This window comes from Manihot esculenta, chromosome 7 (genome assembly GCF_001659605.2).
Source record: "Manihot esculenta cultivar AM560-2 chromosome 7, M.esculenta_v8, whole genome shotgun sequence".
NCBI lineage: Eukaryota > Viridiplantae > Streptophyta > Magnoliopsida > Malpighiales > Euphorbiaceae > Manihot > Manihot esculenta.
The window spans coordinates 15,664,523-15,678,481 of NC_035167.2; the positions used below are offsets into that span (position 1 = coordinate 15,664,523).

Here is a 13,959-nt window from a genome sequence, read left to right on the forward strand (position 1 = left end):
CAAACCCAATGGGTCAAATCTTTCACCTGAGTAGATTGGGTTTGTAATCTCACCGAGTGGTCCACTGGTAAATATGTAACCTTCAACGGCACCCATCAACACTACCTGAACTACCTGAACTAAATTTTAATAAGTTTTGGATTAGTGAATTATTATAAAACTAACAATTGTTTTTGGATTTCGAAATATGGCATGTCCTCGGAATATCAAGAGTGATAAATGTACTAATCTTATAATTTTAAGTGTGAACTTTAAATAATTTTATAAAATAATTTTATTTCAAATCCATTTTAAAAGATTTTTAAATATGTGAATTTATTTAGATTACTCAGTTATTTGGATCAAAAGTTACAATTAGTATCATATATATCATCGATAAAAAAATTGTACGGAACTAGTGGACCCGTAAGAAAAGGTCTATCCATGGGAGTTTTTATGGAGAAGTCAAAAGTTTGAGTATCTTCATTTTTTTTTCCTGCAAGATTGTTCATCAATTTCTGCATGTTAATTATCATTTACATGAGATCAATCACCGCATGAAATCTCAATAACTTTTGTGCACAACTAATGAAAGCTAATAATTTTTATTATCATACGATATTTTTTGATTTACCAATTATAGTCTACACGAATGATTCATATATAATAGTTTAAAATAATGTTTAAAATTATAATTACGATTTTTAAATATATAATTAGTAAATATGAAATTGTATGTGTATATATTCGCATACAAATTTAAGAGTATCAAACTTTATGTGTTAGATCACCAAAAGCAGGTAAGGTGTGTTGTCAAAAATCTGAACCCACATGTTATAAGTTGTACTTTGATCTAATAAAGTATTGTGAGATGTAAATTATTTAAATTTAAAATTAAATAATGGTAATCTAATAAAAAATATATTATTAATAAAATAAAAATTTATAATTTAAATAAAAAAATAACATTTAAGAGGTAAAATTTACTATATTTTAGAGGTTATATAATTTATTACTTTTTAATAAGGGGTCTTTTCATTCATTCTAATACTTTCCGATAGTATTTACATACACTGATAAAAAGAATTAAAAAGAATTTTTTTTAGTGTGAAAATTTATCAAAGTATGGATCGATCAATCTAAATATGAAACGTCCATATGAACAATAAATAAATATAAGAATTTAGCAGTCCAAAGAATATCATATCGGATAAAAAGAACAAACAAATAAAATCTACATCTTCCAATGAAGTGACAGATTTAAATACCGCTCTTATGGAATCCTGAACGTAGATTTCACTGAGATAAGGAAATCCATCACCAACTATCTATTAATACCCATTGGACCCCTTGTCTTTTCCACCCACCACTTCCACTAGCAAGGCGGTGAAGCTCTTCTCATTTGCCCCTAAGCTCATGGGCAATGGCCATGTCCATTCTCCAGTGAGCTTCCGTCTTACTTGACTAGTGAGTTCCCAGGTGACTATGGATGGGATACTGTTGGTCTCTGTGCGGACTCAGAAACTTTTGTCAAGAACCGTGAGCTTGAAGTGATTCACTGCAGATGGGCTATGCTTGGAGCTCTTGGATGAATAAACAGTTTCTCCAGTATGAAATCTGTAGGTTCTGCCTGGATAGCCCGTCAAAGGATCTGCTCTCATGTTCATGTTTGTCATTGGTACTTATGATAGTGGATACCATGTTTTGGACCAAGATTTCCATAGATTTGCTTGGTAGGATCACCATAAAAAAAACCAAGTCTCATCATAGTAGCAAAATTATTTGAGACAGCCTTGTCAATATTCGACTCATCATAGTGGGACCAAGACTTCAGTGTGCTGGCCTAAGAATCACCAGCAATTGAGATCCATACCTATCAAATTAAAAAAAATTGCAATTTCATTATAAATACTACGCCTCTTTTAAGGAAAAAATGCAATTAACAAGCAACCTGATAATCAACTTTAACAAGTAATTAGCATTTCAAGCATTACCTGCCAATATTGTGTAGCTGCAGCTTCTTCTGGTGTTTTGGTATAGTGTTGTCCATTGAAGAACTCATATACTGAATCACAGTCAGAAACTATGTATCTGCAAAAACCGAGCCGAATTCAAACCAGATGATCAACTATGAAACTCAAAATTCGGAGAATGAATATATACCCATTCAATTTCCATTCGCCTCGAATGACCCCAGAAAGAAGATTTGGATCAGCACATGTTGGCTTACCATTGACCTGATTGTAGGAACACATTACACTGGCAACATTACCATCAAGAACACAACTTCTAAATGGAGGTTGAAATGTATCTTCCATGTCTTGCTTTGTTACCTGAATTATCACAATTCAAAAGCACACAAAAGAAAAATAATAAATGGACTTCTAACCAGGGGCCTCTTAGCCTCTTCCCCATCTGGGATCACGAAAAATGTTTAACATTTGGCGACCAAAACGTCAAGCCTGTCAATCCTACGTTCTGCATGGCCCTTGCCTTCAGTAGAAAGTGCCTTGCAAAAAACAATTTCATCAAATGAATTGGAATCCGTTCACTAACTTTTAAACATCAAATGAGGAAATGGTACAGTGATTGTATACCTTTCCAATGGCTTGGAAAAGGACGAAAGCCTTGTAGCTGCAGGTAGGACATTGGAGAAATTTGTACCACGACCCACAAAAGAGACCAAGCCTCAGACCACCAGTTATAGTTGGGTATCCCTAGTCTACTCACACTTGCAGAAATTTGTACCATGACCCACATGAGAAAAAAAAGGAGAGTTTTTATGTTTGAACTTCAGATTATATTGGGCTGTGATGATATGTAAATTGTTGTGATTTAATTCAAAGCATAATGTAATTTTTGCATGCTAAAAGTGCATCTTCTCTGCGACTGTCTTGTAAAAGAACTGTCATCTTCTACTCTGAAAGGATAAATTTCCCACAGAAAATTCCATGAAAATGAAACAATTACAGGTAGTTGAAATCAAATCGTCGCTATAGTTCTCAGGATCGTTCCTGTAATGGTTAAATGCAAGTTCTAAAGCACCATTCGATCCCTGCAAATGTTTTATCCATCAGAATAACAGTCAAGAATAGCATGTTAAATACAAATCTGACAAAATCGCAAAACAGAGGAACATTTTGAACCATCAGAACAGTCGAGATTATAATTGTAGTTGTATTGTAGATCATGCAGCCTGCAGGCTCATCTTTTGATTGACCGGTGATACTAGTAAGTTCTATTAGCTCAAAGCTTAGGTATAGCAACCTAATTAAGATAAAAATCAAGTAACCAGCTCTAGTCAATTGCCTGCTCATCAGGATTCAAGAATGTATATCCATTTCGAAACTGAAGAGGAATTGTCTCATCATCAACATCAAAGACACTAGGGGAGAGAAAAAATAATGAGTTGATGAATCATGATACTTGTAAATAATTTCAGGAAAGTTGTTGAATATGCAAAAAGCACGTCACATATGTTATGAATAAAATCTTATGTTAAGTCCCCCGGAGTCCTCAAGCCCCAAGAATTATCCTAAAATATTAATTTATGTTCACTAGGTCACTGATTCAAAGTGAGATCTATAAAGATATCACTCTCAAATCCACAAGATATCATTGGACTAGGAGTGAATACTCGGTTATTTGCCATTCTAGAAAATTTGCATAGGCAAGATTGATAGCTTTACCTGTGTAAGGCCACAAGGCTCAAAGATAGATGGGATGACAGAACATGTCAGATGCTGCATAAATGGAATGAGAAAGAGGTTAATCATCTTCAATATCAGCTGAATGTGCTCATGATTCTGAAAGTGATTTGCGATACCTCAAATTCCCTCTACAAAAGAAATGAACAAGTAAACTAAAAGTATCTGTCCAGAGGAGTAAGCTTGGAACTGACAGAGGAGTAGGAAAAGAATAGTTTAGTAAATGAAAACCAGTGCTCATTTCCAAAGGTGTGCATTCACGAAATCACATGTAGATTTCATAAATTCAACTATCTGCATATGTATTTGTTTGTCCACATAGCAAGCATGTTACTTCCATTACGCATAGTGATCAAGACTTTTTATTCTTTTTGCAAAATACTGTCTTAGATTCTCCAAGTAAGGCAGTCAATTGAGAGATGCTTTTTCTGTTTTCCAGTTAAGCATCTAAAAGCACCTTGAAATAGTGATTGGATGCTTTAGGAGGAAGCAACCATGGGAATGCATTCTCCAAATGCATATATTCGCGTGCGCGCTTGTGTGTGTTTGTTCTCAAAATCTTGTAGACAATATTATATGCAAAATACAGAGCATTGCATATTTTTCAGTAGCATAAAGAGAAATACATGTGCAACTGGGCTTGAGCCAAGTAGTAGAAATTGTCCTCCCAACTCTAGGGTACGGTATATTGCATGTCTAATAAGGTGTACACCTTTCTGTGGCACCATTCTTGTTATGCAGCCCACGTATTCAATAAAATATGAAAGACTTCTAGGATTGGATGCACATTCACAAAGAAAATAACAAATATTCAAGAAAACTCCAAACAGAGAATCAAATGACCCATTCATATAGTTTTCCGTAGTTGTAAAATGTATGATCATGCACTGTAAGAAAATTAAGGCAGAAGCAAATTTTAAATTAGTCATGGCAATGAATTATGTCTGGTTTTTTGCCAGCTTGAAGAAGCAATTCAAGTGCAGCACGGCTGAAAAACGAAAAACGATAGAAATCATCATGTTCTCCGTAAAACTGCCCTCTCCAAAAGAACTTGTCAGGGTGTTGAGGCTCAATAAAGTAAACAGGAAGACCTGCGTGATTGAAACTCACAATCAAGATGAATAGCTTAAATAAATTGTGGAAAAAAAATTTAGCCTACCCTTAAATTGCCAATACCATCATATTGCATGCAGTCATATTTTGGCAGAATAATTTCCACAAGGTGTCCTCTCTTTTTTAGTGCTTTTCCAAGACCGGTCACAACATCTCCCAAGCCACCAACCTTTTAGCAAAAAATAATTCATAATTAATATTAGTGACAAAAATATGACAAGGAGAACACAACAAGAGAAAAAAAAGGGGAAGGAGAAGAAATTAACTTTCCATGAACTCTACCAATATTCAGAATTATGCAAGCAGAACAACCATCTGAGATGAAATTTTGCAAATTTTAAATAATTTCTATATATTTAATTAATCAAATTTAACATCCTATAGTTGGTTCTCATGTTAAATACTTGCGTGGAAGATTGTAAGCCTTCACTATTTTCCTTCTTATTCATAGTCATCGATTTGGCTATTAAGATGTTCTGGAATTTAAAAAAGAGTGATTTGGTTATTAGAACTCGTAGTTGAAAAATGTGAAGAAGAAGATTTTGGTCACTAAGATATTCTACTGTAAACCCAAATTTTTGCAAAAGAATGCAAATTAACCACATTAGTTGAATTATTGACTAATAATATTGAAACAAAGGAAATAAGATTTTCTTTTCCCTTTTCCCATTATAAACCCCATAAACCAAGTCAAACATCTAAAAAGAGCTGGATGCAACTCAAGATTGTGTACAAGACCAAAACAATAACATGGCCAGTACAGAAAAACCTTCCCCTCCACCGGACAATTCAGGGAAGCTTGTAATCATTAAACAACAATTCCATAGGTAATCTAACAGCCATACTTGGTTCCTAATTCCTTGCTCATTCTTCAAAAGAGTCGTTAGTTTATTATGCAACTTTGAATCAAATTTTATAATCTCACATGAAAGGCCTTAGCTCAACAAAAACCAGTTGTTACCGTAATTTCTTTTACATTGTTTGGTGCAATAGGCAAACCACAAGCAGAAGCAGTAAAACAATAGCTCAATATCACTCAGAAGTTGAATTGTGAACAGAACAGAGAACGACGTTTACCACAAGAATGTTGATCAAGAGTTAATATGCTGTGCATAACAGTTGTAAGAATATATGCTAATAATAGAAAGAACCATTAGATAGAAAGAGAACACGCATCAATTTCTAACAAAAGTCACCTTGAAGCTGACACCTCTCAGTATATCCTTATCCCCAAATGACTTGTAGACATTTTTACCTTCAATTAGAACATCAGAATCATCCTCTGGTTCCAATACCGTCCCTAATTGCTTTGATTTATAAGAATCCTGGTCACACCTAAAAGAAAAGAAAAACATAGTAAGAAACAGATGCAAATTAAGTTAACGATAGAGCAAAAGGAGATAAAAGAAGAAAAGCGCTGAACAACAAACGATCAAACAAGACACCGCAAAAACTAAAAACAATCTAAACTACAGAAACTAGACAAATACACTTAGCGTAAGGGAATTACATTGAATTTGGTTGCTCGATATTCATTGCGGCCTATGTTTCGCAGAGGTGCCATACAAGCGCAGAGAACCTTTCTCTAATTATAGCAGAACGAAGAGGTTGTGTCCGTACTCCAAATAGAGAATCTAGCAGACCCAGTAGAGCCATGCGGTGCAGTAGCAGGAAATAACATTGAACCAGTCAAAGAAACCATACTTGCAGAAGCAATTGAGATTCTGGATGATGATATTACTGATTCTGAAGCACACCCAGATCGATCTTCAGGCCAAAAATTACAAAAACACAAACAATATCTAAAATGAGGTGGAATACAGGTTATGAATGATGGAGAATGCAATTTGAAGCAAACCCAGAAGAATTTATGGGCAAGATTTCACAAAGTAATCGAATTTCACCATTAAAGTGAGAAACTTAAAGGTAAATCAAACTTTGCCATCGAAATCCCAGATGAAATGTCCTCGATACACTTGCAAAAAGCCGGCCAAGAACCAAGAAGGCAGACCGATGTGAATGAATACGATATTAGAAATAAAGGGAAAAGAAAAAACAAATATAGAAAAGGACCACGTTTTTGTCGTGCTTTCGTAAAGAAACGTATTGGGAGTGTTGCAGTCTTTTAATCATGTTCATAACATTTGGGGCATCAAGAACCTCCCTCAAGCAATGCCTGTGTAACAAAGGTTAATGTTCACTAAATTTAGGAAGGACAAAACAAGTTATGTTGTGTTCTAGCTGCTGTGACCTAATATAGTAGTAGGATAATCCTCCTTCCAGTTACAAACAGCTAAACCGTCTCCACTCCAAATGACGAAAAGATGAAAATGGATGAAGATAATTTTTTTAAAAGAAAAAAGGGAGAACAGGAAAAAGAAAAGAACTTCAGGGCGCATAACCAAGTTAACAAGAAAATCCAGTACCATATAAACATAAAGTATATATGCTCAAGAAATTTATCCCAAAACATCATATTCCAGTATGCCATTATGCTTGATACCTCTACCCTGCAAAGTTTCATTCATTGTTTTAACCACTATTAACACTGGAAGCAAAGATAACAAACATACTTATATCCTGAGCTTGCACTATGCGTGACTTGTTCTCAATAATGGGTCTCAGCTGTCTCATCTCTGCCTCCAACAATAAGTGACGATGAAACTGATCCTGAAGAATAAAACACTCGACTATTGTATATATTGCTGCAGAAAAAAAATCATTTCACAAGAGATCAAAGCCATATTAGCAAGTAGGAAGTTGAATGAAAACAGGGGGGGGGGGGAGAATGGCATATTTATTGCAAACCTTAGTGAAACCAGGGCTTGCAATCACCGCACAACGAATGACACTGAAATCAATATGCTTGGATAAAATCTATCAGAACTGGTGAAGAAGTGCTTCAGGTATTTAATTTGCCTGAAACATATTGTGAATTCAGAAGCAGGGTAGAGGCATACTAACATAAAATACAAATCAAATGCTCACCTGTAAAACATGCTCAAAGAACTTATTCAATGCCTGCAGCAAGGAGAACAAGAAATGTAAAACATAGAGTTTTAAAGCACTTCTGATAAATTCATGAATCCTTAGAATCCATGCAAAAGGAGGCAGAACCATAGAAGCCACATCAGTAATAACAACTCCAGTACATTGACAAGCCAATAGCAACTCAAATATAAATGACTTGGATTCACTGTGTTGGAAGAAAAGAAGCATACCGACTCATAAACAGCAATGGCAGGGCCATGCTTTCGAGGAATTGAAGTCTCTATCCTTGATCGATTAGCTGTTACGATGTAGTGTATTAGTCACAGCACCATAAGGCACCAGGATAACAGTTTACAACATGACAATAAAAAAAATATTCGAGAAAATAAGATATGAAGTAGAGTGGAAGTCATTCCTTATAGGCTTTGTTGCTTCATGTTTATGTGATTATTTATTTTTAAACAACTGAACCAAAAAAAATCAAAGAATTACCTTACCTTTTACCGACAAGTAAGATGTGTGCAAGTCCTTCTTGCATTAAAACCACAGCAAGATCAGCACTTGCATCGGGATTTGAAATTGTAGGGAGAGAAACATCAGTTACAAAGTAATTAAATTAGTCTATGCATATTTAACTTCATCAATTAGACTACTTGAGCAATTCAAAGCACCAAACCTATAAAACCCTGAAGGACCAACTTCAGTAGGTGGAACACAAACAGCTAGCATCGGCAACAAAGGAATAACTGCCAGGCAGGTAATGCTCAAGAGTGCAAAAACTAAGTTAAGGGACAACACCCAGCCTAAAGAAACTAAGTTTTAGGCCATCAAGGTCCAACAGGTTAGGAATTCTAGATGTAGCATGCATTTCCATGCACCGTACAGTAATGTCCTTTTAGTGAGACACTGATTATGAAGAGAAGAGCTAATTTTCCAGATTCTCCTCTAGGCAATATTTATTGCCAGTAGCTTTAACATCTCTAGTAAACCAGAGCATTTTATAGGAGAACGACCACACTTAGTTTTCATTAGTTAGGATCCTCAATTGTTCGGTTGCATTATGGCATTATAATTGCTCAGTAGTAAACTATGATGTGTGAGTGGGTACCGACAGGGCTTAACTTTTCTATAAGAATAGTCAATTGCCTGATGCATTTGACACTTCAATGAAGTCAAGGTGGACATAATGCTATTAAATGAGTGATTCTTACAATTCCAACTCAAAAAAAAGGAAAATTGCAACAAAGAGCACCATGTGCACCAATAGTAATTTGTTAATAGCCGGTATCAACGCCTAACTACAAGCAGCTTGAGCATAACAGATGTAAACCACATGGTTGGGATTCTAAAAAATCAACAGTGTGGAACTTCTAAAGAAATTATTCCCACATGGATATGCATTCAAGTAACAGAAATAGCTAGCCACAGTAAACTCGGAAGAGTCGAGTACGATTGTTTTGAGATTAGGAATTGTAAGAGCAGCATTCAACGTGACGAACACATATCAAAACAAGTGAGAAAGGCATTTAACAAAAATTACAAAAGAAAAACACAAGACAGCTAAAACAGAATAAAATACCCGCGTCCTTGCAATCTTGAAGACTGGACACGAACATGCATTTCTCAATATCATACTTCTACTCAATGGAAGTCAGTCGAAGAAAGCCTATTTGTTCAGAGAGGCTCAGTTGGGGGAGATCATTACAACCCAGAGGAACCTCCCTCCAAGGGAGGTCCACCTGCCAAGACGACTCGGGACCCCCTTTTAGCTCCACCACAGCGAACCCCTCTGCCCATTCTTTGATTGAGTCTTTATGACCTGAGAAAATGGACAGCCCTCCTCGGGAGGCAAAATAGTAAAAACCTTGAACCGCCCGGACCAGCCAGAAGAAGGTGACAAACAAGCAAGCTGTGGGCGAGATACCCCAGCTCAGACCGACAGACTCAAAGGAACACATAAAAAGAATTAAATTGGGAGCAAGCATCCGAGGAGTTATTCCAAAGTACCAGAAAACCTTGATAAAGAAGGGTGAAAAGGGGAAGGTTAAGCCATACTCGCACTGTTTGACAAAGAAAACCAAAATGCGGTCTTTTTGAGGGTCGATTAAACTAGAAGGAGGAGGATCGAGAAGAACGATCCTCTCATTACGAAGGGGAGTCTGGATACGGAAAAGAGGGGTATCCAGGTACTCTCGGGAAAAGAAATTTTTCAGGGCAGAGGAGGTAACATTAGACTCTAGATTCATTACATCAGGAAGCTTCGGGCTATCCATGGCAATATGAAAAGTGTACTTTAAAGACGATTGGGGCAGAAGGGCAGGATGAACAGAGCACGCAGAAAGTAGAAGGAGAGTAAGAGTTCTGTGAAGATGGGGAGGATTTGAATTTTGAGAATAGTAAAGTGAAGAAGAGATGTTTTGATGGGAATGGTCCTTAGGCCACGCAATCATAATAGGTTATCGATATTTACCCCCTCATCACTCATGTAATAACTGCTGAGGAGGTAAAGGGGCATTTGATAATCGTTGGGCCTCGCACCCCCTTTGGGTTGAATTAGGGCTCACAAAAGCAAACCAGGCCTTGAGCTCGGAACGCCCCTAGGCAGGCCTGCCCAGTGGCTTCGACCCAGGATCTAGCATGAAAGATAGGCCGGCTCGTCTGCGAGCCCAAGTCCAATAAGGAAGAGGCCGGCCTAAGAAGGAGACATGGGGAGAAATGAGCAAGCCCCGTCCTATCGCAGCTCTATTCACATGTGCACTGGGGAAAATTAAATGGCCGCCTGACATAGGTATGACGATTGATGGTACGGGCCCGTCTGATAGAGACAGACGTTACTGTAGCAGAGAGGCCGTTAGGCGCCACTGGCAAGCAAGAAGAAAAGAATAAAAGGAAATGAGTACCCCCCTAAAAGGATCAAGCTTACACACACAAAAATTCTATCCTCTGGATCTCAGAACATCAATTCCCAATCCAATTAATATTCATGTGATATTCAACTCTCAATTCAGTCCTAAAATATTTCCTTCCAGTATTAATCTCAAGATAAAATCGTTCAAGCATCCCACAAGTACTTAAAAGTATTAATATCAAGAATTGAATAATAGATTGGTAAAAAAAATAATTAAGTCAGATAAATTAAAGAAAATCAATAATCTAAGCTACATCAAGTCCCCTAGCAAAGGAATTTAGTTGCTCATGTTCAAAAATTCAACAATAAACTCTATTGAAAAATTATCCAAAATTATCCTAAAATAATTGTGAACAATAAATCAAAAGAATAAGAGAAGAAATAAAAACTCTACATGAATTTATCTTTTTAGATCTTTCAAATCTTCCTCCTTGAATTTTTTGCGATTTTCACAGTGTATATGTGTTCAAAGGTGAGCAAAAAATCCTTTAGTTTCTCAATTATGATGTATTTATATTCTCTTGAGACTTCTAATATGGGCCTTGGTGGAAAACACAGAAAATTTAGACTTTTGACAAAAATTATGGGGTAAAACCCGTAAAAAATAACGAAACACGGGATAAACCATGAAAATATGGGTCTACCCATATTTTAGTTTCAAAATCTATTGTCCAAAGAGAAACATGGGATAAAATACAAAAACAAGAGGAAGAGATAAAAACACAGGACTGCTCCATGTTTTTATATATTTCTTCATAATCACTTTAAATTGTCATGAATTTTTTTCCAAAATGTGTCCTTTATTCTTTAACTTGTTTTAACATGTAAAAACCACTATAAATGGAGTAAAAACATCAACTAATAGACTAAAAATAAAAATCCTAAAAATAAACATAACGATCTAATAAAACTAATAAATATCAGTCAAATTAAGTGAATGTGACTCTAAAATTATATGAATAAATATGTAAAATTTCACCGCATTACTTACATTTTATTTCCTCTTTTTCATATTGATAATCTGAGATCCAGAAAGATAGGGTTTTCCAAGGGTTTTGTAAACGTAAAAAAAAAAACTTGGGTCTAGAGGAGAGCAATCCTCCTTTTATCCTCTTTTTTCTCCCTCACGCAAGATGGCCTCTCCGCTATAGGTCTACCTACCCCTTCATGCAATTCCGTATGTCAGGATAACCTCAGGACCCTCCCTGTGTCAGGCGAGCATTTAATTCCCTTCGACGCGTGCGTGGTCTGGGCTGCGAAATGACTGGACCCGCAGTCTTTTCTTCTTGTGGCCGGGTTTGAGGGAAAAGAACTAGAACCTAGGAGAGGGCTGGATATAAGGCTGAGATGGGCTGGGCCGGTCTAATTGAGTGACTTAAATGGGAGTCTGATTAGGAGGATGAACGGATTGGGCCTGGCTTACTCGGGGGCTCAGGAGCCTCCTGATTGTGGGCTGCTACTATCGGCCCGGCCTCGTAAAGGGGTGGAGAAATCCAGCGGTCATCAAATGCCCCTTTACCTTCTCATTAGTTATTGCCCGACTGATGAGGGGGTAAATACCGAGAATCATTATGACCGCGCCATATAAATATAGTTTGCCTCTGAACACCCCTTCGCCTTATCATCATATCAGTTTCTAAATTTTCTCCGTCTTCTCCCAGTTTCTGCTTTCCTCGGTTATTCGTACACGCTGCTATCTGCGTTCCTCTGTCTTTATTTTCACGGTACGTTTCTTCTTTTACGTTAGTGCCCCTTGCCAGAAGGGGAGTATCGTTCTCCTCAATCCTCATCCTTCTGGTTTAATCGACTCTCAGAAAGATGTGTGCTTGATTTTGTCTTCCTTCGAATCTGTTTATCTGAGCTGAGGATTCACACCCACGGCGCGTCTGTTCATCACCTTCTTTGGGGAGGTCAAGATAAGCCAAAAATCTTATTACTTTGTCCCTCATGGAGGCCCGTTTTAATCTTGCTTTTGTGATTTTTACCGAGAAGTCTTCTGACTTGCCCCGATCTTGGATTTTTTGCAGCTTCTGAAATGAAAGTAGATCAGGTTAAGCCCTCTGAGAATTTCGTGCTCTCCTAGTAAGACATGAATACTGCCTCGGACACCTTCCCAGCGGGGCGATCGAGGGGGGAGACTTCCCCATAAGTGGCCCAAGTGAGATCGTCCAAATCGTCCTTCCGGCTTCCTTCTCTTGCTCCTGCCCGAACTCCAAACCCAGGCCCTCGAGATGCTAAATCTTCGAGGTCGTCAAACTGCGGCAAGTCGGGCTCGGCCACTCAAGCTGTTCAAGCCCCTAGGTCTCCACGGACTTCGAGATCGAGCGATCACTCCGGCTTGATGGAGACGAAGCCTGCCTTGCCCTCTAGTGTCACTCTCGGAAGGGGACTCAAGACCTCCACAGCTGAGGCGAAGGTCCTTGCAAGTGAGACTAAGATCGCGCCCGTGGGGAATGTTCAGGGGGCCCCAGTCGAGGGCGGTCAGGTTACAAAGGAGAGGGAGTCCGGTTCTGCAGATGGCGGGAGTGTAGCGGAGGAGGTCGGAGGTAAGCGTCCTGCCTCTACCGAAGTGCCTGCCCCGGCTCCCATTCTGAAGGAGTCCCGGGTTCTAGGAGAACGGCTTCTGTCCTCCCTCCTCTTGAGAAGAAAAAGGACGCTCCCGTGGTGTCTCTGATGTCTGCCCCTGTCTTAAATCCAGGGAATAACATGATTTCTGAAGTTTATCATGGGATACAAGATGGGGCTCACACATGTAATATAAAGCAGATCATGGTAGATTTGTGTAAGGATTTCCTTGCTAGGAATGGTGAAGATGATTAGCTTGCTGTTGATTTTGATGTAGAGCGCTTCTGCTATGGGAAACAGAGATCTGCTGCACTCAGTCGAGCTTCTGCTGATGCTTTCCGATATGTGTTCCGTGATATTAAAAGTTTAACTTACAAATATGCAAGCAGGGTCAATGCATTGATGGCTATGTTTAAACCAGGAAGCAAGGGTAATTCGCTAAAATTAGTCCAACATAGTATGTGTGTAGGTTTGCAACATCTACTTGTTCCATTGCCCTTCAGAATGCTTTACCGGCTTTCTTGTGCTGCTTTAAGTAAGCAAAAGGGGGTGACAACGCTACTGAATTTGCCAAGTGTCATATCCCATCTGTTGTCGTTGACGGTTCTCTTTTATCCGACTTGAATCTCCTTTTGAGGGTTACTGGGAGGTCTGAGCCAAAGAGTGCTGGGTCTCCCGCAATCAGCAATGCAGATA

The 13,959-nt window shown here is 38.0% G+C and overlaps 2 protein-coding genes across 3 annotated transcripts; both read right to left on the bottom strand.

Moving 5' to 3' along the window:
- Positions 1 to 1,119: 1,119 nt before the first annotated feature.
- LOC122724083 (beta-xylosidase/alpha-L-arabinofuranosidase 2-like) lies at positions 1,120 to 6,123 on the bottom strand. 2 transcript variants are annotated; one of them, XM_043958618.1, is made up of 5 exons: positions 6,055 to 6,123; positions 2,577 to 2,710; positions 2,143 to 2,488; positions 1,974 to 2,070; positions 1,120 to 1,852 (listed from the first exon to the last, which is right to left on the bottom strand). In XM_043958618.1, exons 3-5 carry the CDS (start codon positions 2,295 to 2,297, stop codon positions 1,823 to 1,825), a joined length of 282 nt encoding a protein of 93 aa, XP_043814553.1. In that variant the 5' UTR covers positions 2,298 to 2,488; positions 2,577 to 2,710; positions 6,055 to 6,123; the 3' UTR covers positions 1,120 to 1,822. The 2 variants fall into 2 exon arrangements, with proteins under 2 accessions (XP_043814553.1, XP_043814552.1); XM_043958617.1 differs by lacking the exon at positions 6,055 to 6,123 and having other exon boundaries at positions 2,143 to 2,312.
- Positions 4,516 to 8,525, bottom strand: LOC122724080 (probable starch synthase 4, chloroplastic/amyloplastic). The gene is made up of 9 exons (XM_043958610.1): positions 8,288 to 8,525; positions 8,021 to 8,088; positions 7,788 to 7,820; positions 7,608 to 7,718; positions 7,373 to 7,504; positions 6,310 to 6,566; positions 5,996 to 6,124; positions 4,863 to 4,968; positions 4,516 to 4,777 (listed from the first exon to the last, which is right to left on the bottom strand). The coding sequence occupies exons 6-9, from the start codon at positions 6,361 to 6,363 to the stop codon at positions 4,608 to 4,610; spliced, it is 459 nt and encodes a 152-aa protein (XP_043814545.1). The 5' UTR covers positions 6,364 to 6,566; positions 7,373 to 7,504; positions 7,608 to 7,718; positions 7,788 to 7,820; positions 8,021 to 8,088; positions 8,288 to 8,525; the 3' UTR covers positions 4,516 to 4,607.
- Between the last annotated feature and the right edge of the window lie 5,434 nt (positions 8,526 to 13,959).